We start from the raw sequence: 17,509 nt of genomic DNA on the forward strand, positions 1-17,509 counted from the left end.
GAGATTGGCTAGTTATGGGGTGAAGCCGCCTTACCCTAGAGCTTAAGGCACCAATCAGCGTTCGCCTAAGCGCTCACGCTTATTTTTATGGGACGGAGGATGTTGTTCCATAAGTGGGATGGAGAGGGGTGTGCTGATTGGCTGAAACGCACCAGGAGGTGTGCCGCTCGGCTGTGAGGTGGGGTAAAGATGTCCACCGATCGCGATGGAAAGAAGCTTGTGCGTTCTCCCAGCGGGCTTCGTATGGTTCCGGAAAACCGAGCGCATTGCAGCCCTTTCTGCTTGGAGGAACCACAGTGGGTGCCGGACAAAGAGGTTCGTAGACGCATAAATCTTTTCTGCCTGTGACTTTCTTGCTGTTTTCAACTACAACTTCCACACCCCTTTAAATTAAAAGGTACCATGAAAATCGTAATTCCCACGCTGCTTTGTAGAACTGCAACGCCAATTGCCCTACATTGCCCTGCAGTACTGACAAGCATACAGCTCAGCTGTGAGAGGTGTAGTTCAGCAGCAGCAGCGTTACCCGTCAGCTGATCAGACCCCCTTTAGCTGAGTGTATTATTGAAGGAAAGCAAACAACTTTGGCTGAGTGGGGAAGTGATGCTGCCGCAGAACATCTTTACAAGTAAAATGTAGTGTAGTAGAATAACGAAGTAGATGGCAGCTCTGTATTAGCATTAGCTACTCATACTGCACTTTGGGAAACAGGTGGAAAATATATTGTGTGTATAGGAAGGAGTGTAAGCTGTAATGTACTATACACACCTAATATGATGGGGAGTATAATCCATACTGTGTGATGTATGTAAAGCCATATATGCCGGGCACTTTATTTCTGGGCTTGTGTCCCAGCCAATAGGAGGTGCTGCTTTAGCTCTCATATATGTACGTGCATTGCCTTTTATTCAGAGACCAGTAACTTGTTCTATCAGAAACATCACTGACCTGGGGGATTGTGTATGTGGGCTCCCAAGTACTTTATAATCATTTATGTTGCATGACAAAACAGAAAGCATGACTGTCCACTGTCTCTAGTGTGCAAGGGACCACTAACCCACTCAGCTCTGTGACAGCCAATCCCAATCAGCATGTGTGTAGCCTGGATTGTACAAATATATGTCATGTCTGGATTGCATTTGCTTTGCTCCTAAAACAGGGTTTCCTTACATCAGGGGTGCACAAAAGGTAGATTGCGGTCTACCAGTAGATCACTTTAAAGTTTCTGGTAGACCTCGAGGTGGAATGCAGTGGGATGACATCGTGCCACTTCTTTTATCCCCCCCCCCCCAGCATACTGGAGCTTTGAGTGCGGCTGTTTAAGCAATCTGTCTTTGTAGTTTCATCCTAGTATAGAAGATTATCCCCACCAGGCCAATGTATGTATTTGTTCCCACTTTATATATGTTTCTGTGTGCAGACTACAAAGTGGGCCATGAAGAAGGGAAGTAAAAACTACTACAATCCTTTCACATTAAACTTGACGCTGGCACTTGAATAATGTTATTTGGGCATTAAATGTGAATTTGGCACTGCATTTAAATATTGCTATGTATATTTGTTAAACATTGATTGATACTTTTTCTTGCATATTATATTGCAATATATATTGCATATATATGCCAAATGATGGACGTTGCACTATTTTAACTTTGGTAGATCTCACAACAGAGGCCAGGTGGCAAGAGTAGATCACAGGGTGATAAAGTCTGGGCACCGCTGCCTTACATTTTTGAAATGAGAGCTGGATGGATGCTGGGTGCAGATCCACATGCCAAGTCACAACCCAAGATCCGCTTTAGAACTGAGTACCCTTTATACGATCACCTTTCACTGTGGTAAAAGGGATCAACAGGACCAATCCTGAAAAGCATGGGCACCTGTTTTTTGGTCCTAAATGAAGCAAAAGTGGAGCTGGTTTTAGACTAATACAAACAATTAGTATACAGAATGAAAAGTACTTGAGTAGAGACTTTGAAGTTACTTGCTGTGGGGAGAGGACAGCAGTAGGCAGGCTGGCGCACTTGGCACTTGGGTGTCACTGCTGACATCCGGGTAAAGGTTAATGTTGTAGATAAGCCAGTCCAGTGGCAACCTGAGTACTCTATTTGCCCAAAACAAGCTTATCTAGGTAAGGAACCACCCAGTTTCACAAGCTGGTGTCTCAATAAATTTATTTTACAAGGATTTGCATCTTTTCTTAGTAGTTTTAAGACTCACTGGTCAGGTCATTATCGCTTAAGGTGGCCATACACGCACCGATATTATCGTACGAAACCTCATTTCGTACGATAATCGGTGCGTGTATGGCATGTCGGCGAGTCGACCGATATCGCAGGAAGCTGCTGATATCGGACGACTCACCGATCGGACCAGTTTGAAAATTTTCCCAGTTCAGAGCTGAACTGGCAGAAGGAGGTAGAAATCCTATTGTTTCTACCTCCTTACCTGCCGATTCAGCCCTGAATAGTGTGTGGCGGATCTTACGATGTTTTGTGCGATGGTCGTACGAAACATCGTCAGATCGCCACGTGTATGGGCCACCTTTAGAGATGCTCCCTGCCACAGTTCCGAGTTATAATCTTCTGACCCACAATGCACCAGCATATTGCAAGAGATCGCCATTGACGTCAGAGTTGAGGCAATTCTTAAAGAGATGATTCATCTTTAGTTAACTTTTAGTATGTTATAGAATGTGTAGTTCTAAGCAACTTTTCAATTGGTCTTAATTGTTTTGTTTTTTTATATTGTTCTTGAGTTATTTGCCTTCTTCTGACTCTTTTCAGCTTTCAATGGGAGTCACTGACCCCAGCACAACCAAAATAGCAGGCACTCATAGACCCTACGGGCAGGCTTATGTAAAAGAAACACAAACTTTATTTATGGGCAACAAAAGACCTAGATTTGTGCGTTTTGTGCATAAAGCACATAATCATATGTTGAACAGTTTCTGATACAAGCATATATACCCCAAACCCACCAATTAGAGTAAATTACAAATGAATCAATAAAATGCAAGGGGAGGAAACAATAAAAACAAATCCTAAATGCAAAGGCAGGGCATCTCGCATACAAAAATAAATCATGGGAAACATCAAATATATAATTTAACCTTTCGGATGTCTTGTCCTTAAGTTGAAAATCCATTTAACTTCATTTATACTTGGCAAGGAGCAAATGCAACCACCTCTAGTACCCTAACTGACCTTTCCTATACATATTACGGAAAGGTAGTTTCCATGCAATCAGAACACAAATTAACAGAAACATTTGTTCTCTTATGCGTTTCTTTAATGTTCATGCACTTTGGCCAACTATTTGTTTGTCATACTTGCTGCAAGTCTGCGAATAAATTACATTTTTACAAATGTTAGGCTAATGCCACACAGACCTATTCTCGGCAAGCAGAAAAACATTTACATTTACAAGCCGAAAAAAGATTTACCCTGCCTTGTTGCCTGCACCTGAATTAATGGAATACGCTCAGGTGCAAGCACATGTAGCCGATATCCACCAAAAAAATGCAAGACTTCGTATCTTCGGCGGATATCGGCTACATGTGCCTACACCCGAGCGTATTCCATTCATTCGGGTACAGGCACAGGTAGGAGCGTATGGCACTATTTTCAGCAAGCCAAAAATATACGCCAATACATTTAGGGGGAGACTTACAAAGACGCGTCCACGCAAAAAATTCGGAAAGGCTCTGTCGCTGTTTGCAATGGTTCGGTACGAAAATTCTGTGACTTTGGGATCGCCAATACGATATTATCGGGACTAATACGATTTTTTCGTAAGCATTTTCGTGATATTTGCGATCTTCAGAAATTTTCGTTTCCAATACGAATTTTTCCCATTCGAGATTCGAACTTGTGTTTTGATAAATCTGCCCCTAAGTGTGCCATTAGCTTTACAAATAATATATTGCCTAATTTGAAGAACATCTAGGGGCACCACACTTATACATGCCCTTATTTGTAAGCCAGATGGGTATGGTAGAACTTATTGAAGAGGAAATTAGACTTGGACCTGGGATATTCCCAAGAGTCTTGCATTTCCTGGTTAGATATTTGCAACCATTTTCAGGGTGCAATTTAGAACAGGGTCAGTTTGGAGAATAGGGAGATTCCTAATGATGATCTTTTTTTTATGTGGAAAAATTAGGGACTGAATGTGAGAATACATGTTCAGCAGCCAATAATCTATTGCTCAGTGAGGCTACAAATTTGTTATTGTTACTTTTTATTACTCATTTTTCAATTTTGATCCTGTCCTGTAACTATATCATTCTCTCATTTAAACTTCCTGCTGGTTGCTAAGTTAATTCGAATGCTAGCAACCGGATAGCTGCTGATATTCTAAACTGGAGAGTTGCTAAACATGTATATAATAAAAAAAATTACCAACTGCAGATCATCTCAGAATATAACTCAAAGGTGATTTTGAGGACAGGACAATTGCCCTGTGTGTCATTGTCCTAATGGTCATGGTATAAAAGTATTGTAATGTAGTTTTGTTTGTAAGTCCACTCTTGATAACTTAAGCAGGGTGATAGCAGAACCTCCGATCCGACGGGACAAACATTTCTTGGTACAAAACAGATACATTTCCCGGGGAATTAGGTATATTTCAGAACTGTGGTCCTGTGGAACCAACTCATCCTATACAAGATTCTAGAATTTGTCCTCTTCCAGGCACTTTATAGTGCAGCTCTCTTCCTGCTTTTTCTTTAACGGAAAGGGGTACACATATTGCTTCTAACGGCGATTATATATGCAAGTAACTTTACTTGTAAATATAATTTACTTTACTTGTCATTTTACTTTGCTTTCGTTCTATGAAGTAAAACTGCACCATGTCATGTCAGGGATTATCTGCATTTAGCTTGTTGTTTGCAGTTTGCCGTGTTTGTGCTTTGTTCAGAGCAGTGGAACACTAGTCATCACATTTTATTGGTTAAATTCCACTGGTGCCATAGCACCTCCCTTGAACTCCGGCTTTCTGTTCCGTCTGGCTGATGTCAGTGCAAAGCACAAGCACAGTATCTCTGGAAAAAATAAGTGATTGCATGTTATTCTGCCGCCTCCTAGCCTTGTACTTGTGCCACGTTCACTCCCACATTCTCCCTGAGACATACGTGTGTGTGGGAGAGGAAGGATGTGCAGGCCTCCCTGCTTTCCTACTGTTGCTGCCATTACATTTCTATAAACACAATCCATGCAGGGGGAAGCTATGCTTTGGCATAACTGTAAGGGTTAATCTTATAACTCCGTATGTGCTTCTCTGCACTATATCTAAGCAGTCACGAACCGGTTCGATTTAATCTGTGCGTCGGCGAAACATCTGATATCGTCTGCGCATGTGTGCTGATCAGGGAACTTGTACAAACGATACAACCAGTATGTGTATTGCAAACAAGTACAACTTTATTTTGTTTTGATATTACTTATATAGTAGATAGAAAAACACATCCCATTATGCTTACGTATCATGGGTGGGTACATTGCAATTATTAGTAGAAATACAGAAATTATTTAATTAGCTGCTGAAGCTTTATTATGATCTCTTAGCCTTGAATATTAGCTGAGATAATCAAGGCCAAAAGCAACTTGGACAAAGACAAGATAATGAGGATAATCATAACAATTGAAGTAACACATTCACAGGCCTTCATGATTCAAAACAAAATTGTGTAAAGTCAGCATTTAGCAATTTAAACCCTATCAATCTCATTGGGTGCATTCTGTATCTAACCACATATATGGCCCTGTAAACTTGTTACTACTTGTAAAATTAGAGTGTGTGTGTGGGTATATCTAAATATTGAAATCACGTGTTGTGTGACTCCTAGACATATGGCTTTATCACTATGCTTTAAACTTTTATGATTAAGGGGCCAAGCACCTCTCATTTATTAAATAACATTTTAGGGGTTATTCTCCTCTCTTCACATAGTTTTGAATAACCTATAAAAACATTTATCAGCTTGTAGTGGATCTTTTAGGGCTCTGGCACATGGGGAGATTAGTCGCCCGCGGCAAAACTCCCTGTTCGCGGGCGACTAATCTCCCCGAGTTGCCTACCCCTGCCATCCCACCGGCAAACATGTAAGTCGCCGGTGGGATAGCAGGTGCGGCAGCGCGATTTCGCGCAAATCGCCGAAAAAGACTTTTGGGCTACATATTGAAATGCATAGTGCAGTGTGTTGGGGGGGGGGGGGGGTCATTACAGTCCAGAACAAATGTGTGGCAGTTATTATTCAGCCCAGTAATGCCTTATGTGCTGGAATAGCATAGACAAGTAAATAAGCCTATGGGTCTGGACCCAAATTTAAGCCCCCATGCAGTTGTCATTTAAGTGACAATGTAAATTTCCTGTTATGATATTCAGTAGTAATTAAAATAAGGTGGCATAATGGACTTTCTTTTCTTTATTAATTTCATTCTTGCAAGGTAAAACTTTCTCCATTTTTAAACTGAGAAAGTGACTACAAATACTTGGTAGGGTTTATTTTGGCTGTACCCAGTCAATTGACAAGCAGTTGCTGTAGAACCTTGTAGTTGCTGGGAAACACTCCCTTATTACTCCTTTTGCTAGCTCTAGCTACAATACTGGGAGAATGCAATGTGCCACACTGCGCTATTGATGCCAGCTGACTACCCAAGGGCTCACCTGCTGTTACTGTACATTCCATAATTGTGCCAGATACCCATATATTTCTGAGGTCTCTCTATGGGTAGCTTGCTGTTCACTTGAACATGAAGCATAACAATGTTTATGGCCCAGTCTGGCATAATATATTGCTAGCACAGCACATGCATTAGTGCACTGTATAGTATGCAGCATAGTTCTGTATCAGGGATTCTTAACCCTGTATCTTTCAGCCTCACACCAGGTTTTCACCATCATGTGACATATACAGTATCAGTGTTGTTCTTTGATTTGCTGAGCTCTGTCCCAGGTGGACTGCAAGAGTCTGTGAAAATAATTTAATTAAAGAGATGTTTCCCTTTAAATTACTGCTGGTGGGGTGGATATGAGGAAAGGTTACTTGCAGCAGTGGGAGAAGAGCCACAGAATGAAATGGGATAATAACATGATATAATTATGTGATGATTGTATAGTTTTTATTAGTAACAAATGAAATAAATCATTGGTACTTCTGTTGGTTTTTAGTGCCCTCGGTGTATGCACTGTGATGCAAAGTTTGACTTCATAACCAGGAAGGTAAGTAAAATACAGACTTTGATTTCTCAGTGTGTTTAAAGAAGGAAAGGCATTTTGGCATTTTATTGCCAATAGAATAGCCACAATAGTGTAAGCTTGAACGCTATATTTATATATTCTTTTTAAGACAGCAGCTGCCATTTTAGATTGGTCTTTCCACCACTGCCACCAATTTCTCACGATCCTCTCAGCCGCACGTTACTCTGGGGTGAGGAAACAAGGGGTTACACTTAGTCACCTTACACGTAGGTTAGACTAACATCAGATGCCCCCAAACACACCAACACCCAGGAAATCTATTTGCTGCCACCATCTATCATTAGCAGGTGATGGAAACCCAATATGAATATCTCCCTGCTCTCTACAACAGGTATTATTTCCCAAATGTATCACACACCCTCTCACTGTAGTTAGGGTTAGTTTCTACTAATTCAAGTACTCTGGCAGCCAAAGGATTCAATTACAGTCAAGCTCTCTCTCATGCTAGAAGTAAACTAATTAATTAGCATTTACACAGACTACTTTCCCTCTACACACAGACAAGAAGTTAATACATTTAGGCCCAAGTGCTCTTTCAAGTTATGTGAGTTCATTTTAGAGCAAAGGACAAAGCTTATTAAATTTTATATTTAATATTACAAAACGTAACCAGTGCATATACAAAAAAAATATATTACAAAGAAAAACATATACATGCAAAACAAAAGTAATTTCTTTGTATCCCCCCTAAAGCAAAAGTTGGAAACCTGGGCACATACCCCCAACAGAATTGGGACCTCAGGTATGACCTATAGTAACTGGATCTTTTGCCCTTTTATCCCCTGCTGGGGCCTCTCTTCATTATGGTAACTTCTGAGCTGCAGCTCTGGTTGCTTGTAGCTCAGATTACAACAGAAAGAGAGGGGGGGGAGAGAGAGGAGCACACTGAGCAGATTTGTGCTGTGCCCTAAAGGATTTTTCTGAGAGCAGGAAGTCTGACACAGAAGAACATGTGTACAGAATAGAAGGAAAGAAATGTGGTGTTTCTTTTCATTGAGGACTCACAGCAGCAGTTCTGGGTGCTTATGGCTGTATTTATATAGACCTTTCTGATAAAGCTTACTTAGTTTTTACCTTTCCTTCTTGAAGGGTAACCACATTCATTCCAGAAACATAATTACTACAGATTTGCCAGATGTCCCCAGTTTAGTGTATTAGACTTAAAGCCTCTGTTGGCTCCACAGGGAAAGGCACTGTCCAAACAAACTGTAGACAAGTGTTCGAAACCTGACAGCTCCTGACACCATGTCTAAAAAACTAACCACTGAGTTGATCTATTACAGACTTAGGAAAGACCAGGCATCTAGAACTCTATACCAAGGAAACCCAACTGCCTGCATTAGAATGGTCACATATTGTTATTCCATGCAGGGTTATTTTAGTTCAGGCAATCAGTTATTGCTTAGCCGGTCATTTTATTGGTTACATAATACAAACAATAAAACAAGTGAACAGGAAGTGGGTAAAAGGGAATGTCATAGACTTGTAGAAACAAGTAGAACAAACAAGCAACATATATTTATAAGGATAGAGAGAGCTCTGGGTGGTGTAAATGAGGGCTATATAGGAGAAGAGGGCTTAAAGGCTAAGGGAAATTGTATTGGTTTTTATTTAAAAAAAACAAAAAAAAAAAAGCAACATTTCTATACCAAATGTTCACTGTCTTTTCCCAGCATCACTGCCGCAGGTGTGGGAAATGCTTTTGTGATAAATGCTGCAGTAAGAAAGTGCCTCTGCCCCGCATGTGCTTTGTGGACCCCGTACGTCAGTGCGGAGAATGTTCTGTCATTTCTCAAAAGGAGATGGAATTCTATGACCGGCAACTGAAAGTTCTGATGAATGGTAGGTACCCCAGGAAAGCATATTAGATTGATAAAGGGTTGAGCTGGACCTGAAACATTGCATTGTACAGGTGTGGGATCCATTATCCAGAAACCCATTATCCAGAAAGTTCAGAATTATGGAAAGGCTATCTCCCATAGACTCCATTATAAGCAAGTAATTCTAATATTTAAAAATTATTTCCTTTTTCCTTTTTTCACAGTTCCTTGTACTTGATCTCAACTTGGATATAATTAATTCTTATTGGAGACAAAACAATCCTGTTGGGTTTGTTTAATATTTAAATGATTTTTAAATAGACTTAAGGTATTGAGATCCCAATTACAGAAAGGTCCCTTATCCGGAAAACCCCGGCCCTGAGCATTCTGGATAACAGGTCCCATACCTGTAATGCTCTAAAGATGCAATAAAAGCATTTGATTTGGAAAAGTGCCATAGTGCCATTTGTTTCCTGAAAAATCCCACTGGGGAGTGGCCCTACAGATTATCCACCACCCTTTAAAAATGGAGAATTGTGCTGACTACTTGCTCTACACGCTGCAGCCATCACTTGTATTACTAGAGATCTGCATTGGCCCAGATCAGTCTATCTGACCAGTGATTAGATCGTACTAAGAGCCTATGGAGACCCATTGCTGCATAATTTGCAATTTGGGGGGCAACTTTAAATTATGGAAAGAATAGGCTGAGTACGGCAAGGCACAAAGCTATCAGTACTGTTTGCAATCAATTTTGAGTGAAATATCTCCCAGTCGTAGCACAAAGTGGTTTAAAGACTTGTTTTGATCCTCTTCTTCTTTTTGTCTACTTTTTCAGGAGCTACATTTTCCATCACTCATGGATGCTCTGAAAAATCTGAGACCGTGGTGTGTCGACTATCCAACAATCACAGGTACCTGCATGCTGGCAGGATAATTGTATTGGCAGAATGAATGAACTGTTTCAAGTCTTGTAAACTTGCCATAGGCAATAACACACTGTTCTGTTGTCCCATAATCCAGCATTTTTAGATAGGAAATACAGTCTGACAATGCCTCCCAATGGGAAAGTGTTAGGACAGTGACAGACCAGGAAGTACTGGGGGCTGTAGGTAATTTCCTGAGCAGATCTGGTGGCTCAGGGAATTTGGGCAGTATACATACAAGGCCATGTGTTGGAATATCTGACCATTGCCTGGGTAACCAGAAATAGGCCAGTATGTAAACCACTTTGGGTGCAGCTGGAATAGTATTGACTGTAGCACTTGCAATTAGAATTCCTTTAACCTTCCCTTAACACTGGAATGTGTGCCCCCACTTGTGCCCAAGTGTAGCAAGCAGCATGATTTGCAAGGACTGCAAGTGATCTGTAACATTCTGTGCTTTTGTTGCTAGTTTTCCCCATTCTAAAAATAGCCTAATGCAGCTACTTTCAGTAAAGATACAAATATGGCCTTCTCAGCAGATGTTACATCCGTGGCATTGGGGAAGTTGTTTGTAGGCTCTACACCCCTCCAGTGCAATGAAAATGTACAGCCCAGAGACTGTACTTCAGTGCAGATAGTTTCCCAGGGAATCCTCATGGCATGCTTATCCCATAATGCTACAATTCTAGCACAGGTTATTTGTCTATATGGCGCTTTGCTGCATAGTTGCCATTTTCTGCAGAATGGTGCTTTTTTTTCTTGTGAATTCCTTCACTTGATCTGTATTATGAGAGATTAAAGGAGAACTAAGCCTGCAGCAGAGCAGACACCATCTGCTTTATCTTCGGGTTTTCTTCAGATCAGTTTGTGTCCATGGAGCTTGCTGGCTCATGCCCAGTTGAAGGTAATCCCGGAGTATCTTTAACTGTGTGTGCGCCAGCAAGCTCCATGATGCCAAACTGATCCGAAGAAAACCCGAAGGTACAGAAGATGGAGCCTGTTAGTTGGCTGTGCTGTTCTGTATCCATAGGTCAGCTTTACAAACAGATACTTTTCATTGTAATAGACTCAGTGGGGAGGGAGCAGAGAGGTGTCACTGGTGGGCAGTAGATGGGGGGGGGGGGGGGGTTTGTCTGGGGGTGAGGTTCTGGGGGTGAGGTTCTGGGGGTGTTTAAATTTTTTTTTTTTTAATTTTTGTGTGATAGATATTTGTTCCTTGATGGGGAAACCCATTATGAAATAGAAGTTTCTCGGATTTTGACTGTCCAGATACTCACAGAAGGGTTTACTCCTGGAGGTAAGATTTATGTTAATGTAGGAATGTGAATTTTCTGATACTCAGTGCCTGTTAAAGCAGTGGAGCTATGTAATGCATCTCATGGATGTGCAGAGACATAAAGGAATTGCCCACCTATAAATTAACTGTTAGTATGATGTAGAGAGTGATAGACTGAGACCATTTGCACTTGGTCTTTTTTTTTTATTTGTGGTTTTTGAATTTAGCTTTTTACGTAGCAGCTCTCAAGTTTGGAATTTCAGCAGCTATTTGGTTGGTATGGTCCAAATTACCCTTGCCACCAGGTGTTTTGAATGAGAGACTAGAATATAAATAGGAAATGGCTGCACAGAAAGGTATTTAATAAAAAGCATCAGTAACAATAAAATTGTAGCCTCTCAGAACAATAGTTTTCGGCTGCCAGGGTCAGTGACCCCTATTTGACAACTGTAAAGAGGCAGAACAAGGCTGCAAATAATTCAGAAGTATAAAAAAATGAAGACCAATTGAAAATTTGCTTAGTAGTAGCCATTCTATAACTTAACTTAAAGGTGAACAACACCTTTAAGCTGGGTGTGCCTTTTACTATTTGCAGTAAAGCCATAATTTATAGGCATAAGTATCTGTAGCCAAATATACTTATCGGAGTTTGTTGGTATATATATGTTTATATACAGATTTTTCTGTCTGGCTCATAGCCTAGGTAAGGCAGACCATGTGGCTAATGAAACCATTAGTGTCAGGCTTCTAGATCCATAGCAGGATTTTTTGACTGACGTCTGTCAGGAGGTAAAGCTAATGCTGAGCCTCAGACTGTATTGCAGTGTAAAGCTGCCAACCGGAAGCCTTTCCATTTGTGACAGGCAATGTTTATAGTGTGTCTGGCTCCATGTAAACCTGCTCATTTGAATGATTATCTGTGCATGGAGTTGAATGTAAAAATGGCAATTATGTACTTTGTTTTAGTCAGTAACTGTTTTTCTCCAACCACCAATTGCTCTTCTGATGTGACCCTCTCTCTTTAATGCTCACTTGCTGCTTTGATATAGATAAAGATATTCATACTTACACCAGCCTGTTGGAGAGCCAGTGCATTACTGAAGGTTAGCGGTTGCGTCATGGCGTCCATTCTGTCAGCATGTTGTGTTTTAGGCCGATGATTAGGCCAAGACGGAACAACTCATCTGCATCTGTTAAAGCCATCTTTCCCAGTCTTCAGTTTGTCCTTTTTATTCAATCTGTTAAGCACTACATGAAGGGCTGGATATGTACTAATCTTGTTTTTCATCCGTTGATCATCAATAGTGGCATTTCTTCCACTTGGACGGTTAGTAAAGCTTGGAAACAAACATGTTTAATATGTTGATCCGCAGCATTTGCAATACGCTGGCAGGCAGTTGCACCATACACAGTCATCTGTCATTATCCCTTGTTTAAAGGGGCAGCATACCCCCTTGTTCAACATAAAACCAGTGAATGGGGCTTGTGCTGAACATACTTTTTGCCTATTTTATTAATGAAAAATCTATGTTTTTTGGTAAATCTTAGGCTTAACAGGGCAAATGGGGGGGGAAAACCAAAGCTACTCCATGTTTGGTCCTTGTGAGGTAGAGTACTAGTATACAATCCCCTCTCTATGTTGTGACTGTTAGTGGGAGTCTATTATGCAAAGGCATTATCTGTGCACTGGAAATCTCATTATCTATATTGCAAGGACCAAATGTGGAATAGCTTCAGTCTCCCTATTGGTCTTGCTACTGACTTAATCATGTAGCACCAAGGAAGCATCACTGTCCATGATTGGCCCATGGGCTACCTTTCAGTGCTGTGTTTTAAGTAGCCCAAAGCTGTGCCAATATTGACTTGCAGAAAACCTGCAAACAGGACTTTTCTGTGCCATGGTTTTAGGCTACTTAATGTGGCACTGAGCCCCCAAAAGGGCCCTATATGAGATTCAAATCTCAAAAAATACAATGTTAAAATATACATAAAAAGTATATAAAGCTATATATGGATTGCAAACACTGCATAATCAAACTTGTATAAACATTTGTATGCAAGCTTTAGTAACCCTGTAAAGGAGCAGTTCACCTTAAAATAAAAAAAAAAAAATCTGACATTCAGACAATTTGCAATTAGGTGTTTGTTTACAATTCTGTGTGTTGGCCCGGCCTTGGGTTCTGCTAGAAACACAAGGATAAACATTACTACAAATCTGGCTGTTGGAAAAATCTTTGGAAAATTTAGTCCCGTGTTTCTGCTCTGAATATTATTTATCTTCCAGTCATTTAGCCATTTAACCAGCGATAAGTGGGGCTCAACAAACATTTCTATATATAAAAGGAATGGATCATTACTATTGGAGATCTGAGCCTCGGGGGTGGCACTATACACTCGCTATATAGAGAACAGCATATTCTTAGCCATATTCTTCTTGTTCTCCTTTAAATGAACTCCAGTTGCAAATTGTTGAGACTACCATTCTGCATTATAATATAATTATAATTAAGGTAAACTGCCCTGTTTGTAGAATCAGTCCCATCCCTGCACTGACAGATTTGCATGCCCATGATTTCATTGTGAATGCATGATGATATGCCTGTTTGTACCCAGGTGTGGCACTCACATGATTGTCCAGTGATTATAGGCTGCCCATTTTAGAAACTGATATTCCCCCATGATAATTTTTATTTTTGAATAATTCTTCATAACAAAGATAGTGGGTAAAAATAAAAGGGGAAATATACCCTATGTGTAAGTGTTTTCCTTTTTATAACAGCACCAGTATGGCAGCTTCTGCTAATATGTATAACTGCTTAAAGAAAGCAATGGTTTGTGCTCTCATACTGAACTGTCTGCCACCAAGGGACCATTATTTATCCAGAGCCAGTAAATGTTTGAGAACCCATAATGACTGTGTAGTTAAGACACCCTAAAAGCTATAATAGAAGCGGTTGCTGTTGTATGCTGGTAGCTCTAAGGCAGTGCTGCCCAACCTCTGTGGTACCGAGGGCCGGAGTAATGGAAACCTGGTTGACTACTCCCTTTTTAACCACACCCACTTTTTATCACCCACATTAATGGTGGTAGCACATTAAAAAATACAAATGGTTGGTGCTCACTGCAGGGATGTCACCCTTCACTCATAAGTGAAAAAAAATAAGTCAATATTTACTGATATATATTCCAGTTTGTCGAGATTCTTTAATAGGTCACTTAACATGATATAAACTGTCTGTTCGTTTATAAGTATTAATTCTGGGGGCACAGGCCAGTTGGACAGCACTGCTCTAAGAGAAATGTTCTTTTATCCCAATCTTTGTTATGGATGAAGCTGTTAATGAAACCCTACTGTAACAAATGACTGCTTGAAAGCAACTGTTGCCTCTGTGGGATGATTGTGTTCAGTTGGATCCTGGAGTAAACCATGGGCTTTGTGTTTCTTTTAAATTGTTTTTGTTGTTGTTTCTGACTTGCCACACTCCATTCCCTTGGGGTTAATTTCTGATATGTGTAGGTTTCCCCCCCACCCACATACAGGAGGAAATAGCCGTGCAATAGGAATGCTGATCCAGTATAAGAAACAAGGTTGTGATGACTTAAAACAAATGAAGTTTACTACAAGTGAAGATATCAATTGCAACAAGAAGATGTCTGCATCATGGCTGGCAGCAATGCACAAGGTAATGTATTTTTTTTCTTTTCTACTCCCTATCACAATAATGTTCTACATTCAGCTGAAGGATCTAAATAATTACGCTGTAATTATGTAATTTAACTTCTGTTCGTGTGGCTAATAAAGGTCTTTGCTCTCCTTAAAAGAAGTTCCATAGGTTTTCCATATGTATATGTATCAAATTACTGTTTATAACACCTATGGCCTCTTTGCTGTCTCTTCTCTCTGTATTTTGATCACTCATAAATCTATGTATTATTCTATTAACAGGCAGCAAAGCTCCTTTATGAATCTCGAGAGCAGTAACGGATGAACTTTGTCAGAAGGATGACGGCAACAACTTGGATGGGTACCAAGCATTAGAATGGTGGCAGATTGGGGCTGCACTACAGATCCTTTGCTGGAAGCAAAATAGAGTCCAACCAGTGTTCTCTCTAAGCTGCTCGCTCATATTTTGAGACATAATTGTGAACTGTGCACACCAAATTTTTTTTTTTTTTTTTTTTATAGTGCACACAGTTTTAAAAAGTGTACACAAAAGAAATCATTTGCTCACACAACTAAGAAGAAATTAGTGAATGTTGATTCCAGTCTCCCAAAACATAAGCAGAAGCACATTTGCTGTATTGTTTATAGTGCCGTATATCAGTCACATGCATAAAATGGTTAAAAACCTGTGTCTGTTAGAAACTGCATTTGCCCCCTCCCAACTCAGTTCATGTGTTATTTTAACCCCCTGCATGGCCAGTTTCTCAAAGGGCCAGTAATGGCACAAACTAAAATACCCTTTATAGGGAGTTAAACATTCACTTAGTCTGCAATTCTGCTACATTAGGCTTTGGAACACAAACAAGCTCAAGCTTTTAACCATTTTATACATGCACTTCAAGGCCAAGCTAGCCTGTTGCATACTGCACAGTACTTTGAAGCAATAAAGTGGTCAAGCAGCGGTGCTTCTGAGTGTGCTCTAGGCAAGTGGAGGCTGTCCATCTTCCAGCAAAAGATCTGTGTAGATAGATAATGAGAGCAGAATGTGGCTAGGATATACTAGATCTTGTTTGCAGATAATATGTTAAGAGCTAAATATAAAGCCAAGCTGCAGTTTGAGCCTTTTATAACCCTAATTATTTACCCTAATTGTGCAATATATGTATACATGACTTTTTACTGATGCTTCAGATTTAGTCTCACAAGCAAGGCTGTATATTTTGTTATTCTCTGTTCCCAGTGTAGCCCCGGGGTGCTGTTAGGCCTCGTGTCTAAAGAGATAGACACTAGATAAGCCTGGGTACATGATCTCACTAATTTCCTGTGCAAAAATGAATTGTTTTATACTATAGATCTCAGGTTCAGTTTTCCCACTAGTAAGAGCACTCGGTTTAAAGCACTAAAAGTATTATTGTGAATAATATATATATATATTCTTTTTCCACACTATTAATGCTAATCCCTCCTTTGTATTGACACAGAAATGGCAAGTTTCTAATTGTTCCTCCAAATGATGACCAATCCCAGCTCCCCTAGCTGTCAGAGCTTGCTGGGAATTATAGTTTATAAACAGCTGGAGAGTTAGAGGTTGGCCTTGCACTTACCTTTCTCTGTGAGTTCAGCACCACGTCACTGTGAAATAAAGCTGCTGGTTCTCTTTCCTTTAAATAATACCATGCACAATCATGCATCTTTATTGAGTGAGGCCAGTCTAACTTATATTGTCCATACCCTGCCCTCGCAGTGGCACGTGCACATATAGGCAGCAAAAGACTATCATTTGCTACTAGAGCTGTATGGCCAGGATAGTAAAATCAGCAGCTGTTAAACTCTGGAGCTATCAGCGTGCTGAAGCCCCTGGCTGGCTGACTGCCGGTTTTATTTTCTTGTTCTACAGCAATGGAAGTGCCTTGAACCTATCCTGCAAGTGCTAACAGATTGCCCATCAGTGCCAGCATGCTGATGGCTGATTTGTTTTGTGCCAATAAAAAAAACAACCTGGTTCCTGATTTGAGGGTAGCAATTGAAATAGTGCAACTTGGTTGGATGTACAAGACCTATTTAAATGGCCCAGCCTATCTGTGGATTCATGTAAAATAGATTTCATGTGGACTGTGGACTTTGATAGTGAGGCCTCTCTTACTAAGCATCCTGCTTGGGGAGTTTGCCTGAGCTTTTGTACAGTTTCATGTTTACCTAATAAAAACACCGTACTGAATATATCCTTGTTCAACTGATTCACTGTATGGTAGGCTGACTGGGCACTGGGAGGCAGCAAGAATTACAAAAGAAAATGACAGCTGTAAATGGGGAAATTTCCTGTTTGCATTAGAAAACAAGCAAAACATTTTTAGCAGTCTGTTAAGCTTCTCTTGCTGTAGACTAAGAAGAATGTCTTCTAGATTTACTTTTTCCTATAAATGCTCTATAAAATATAGGCACAGGTTATTCTGTCCATTTAGCCTGTAACTGAATGATTGGGAGACTGCATACTATTAACACTTTAGGTGCCACAGATTGTACAATATAGTCTGTGGAAAGTAAAAGATTCTGTAGT

The 17,509-nt window shown here is 40.3% G+C and overlaps 1 protein-coding gene across 2 annotated transcripts; it reads left to right on the forward strand.

Annotated features, from left to right (window-relative positions):
• Positions 1 to 100: 100 nt before the first annotated feature.
• zfyve21 (zinc finger FYVE-type containing 21) lies at positions 101 to 17,172 on the forward strand. 2 transcript variants are annotated; one of them, NM_001113683.2, is given in 8 exon segments: positions 101 to 315; positions 7,177 to 7,227; positions 8,940 to 9,108; positions 9,925 to 10,000; positions 11,218 to 11,309; positions 12,338 to 12,391; positions 14,829 to 14,971; positions 15,235 to 17,172. In NM_001113683.2, coding segments are annotated over 8 exon segments (747 nt in total). In that variant the 5' UTR covers positions 101 to 189; the 3' UTR covers positions 15,271 to 17,172.
• The last annotated feature ends 337 nt before the right edge of the window (positions 17,173 to 17,509 follow it).

The sequence above is a fragment of the Xenopus tropicalis genome, chromosome 8, assembly GCF_000004195.4.
Source record: "Xenopus tropicalis strain Nigerian chromosome 8, UCB_Xtro_10.0, whole genome shotgun sequence".
NCBI lineage: Eukaryota > Metazoa > Chordata > Amphibia > Anura > Pipidae > Xenopus > Xenopus tropicalis.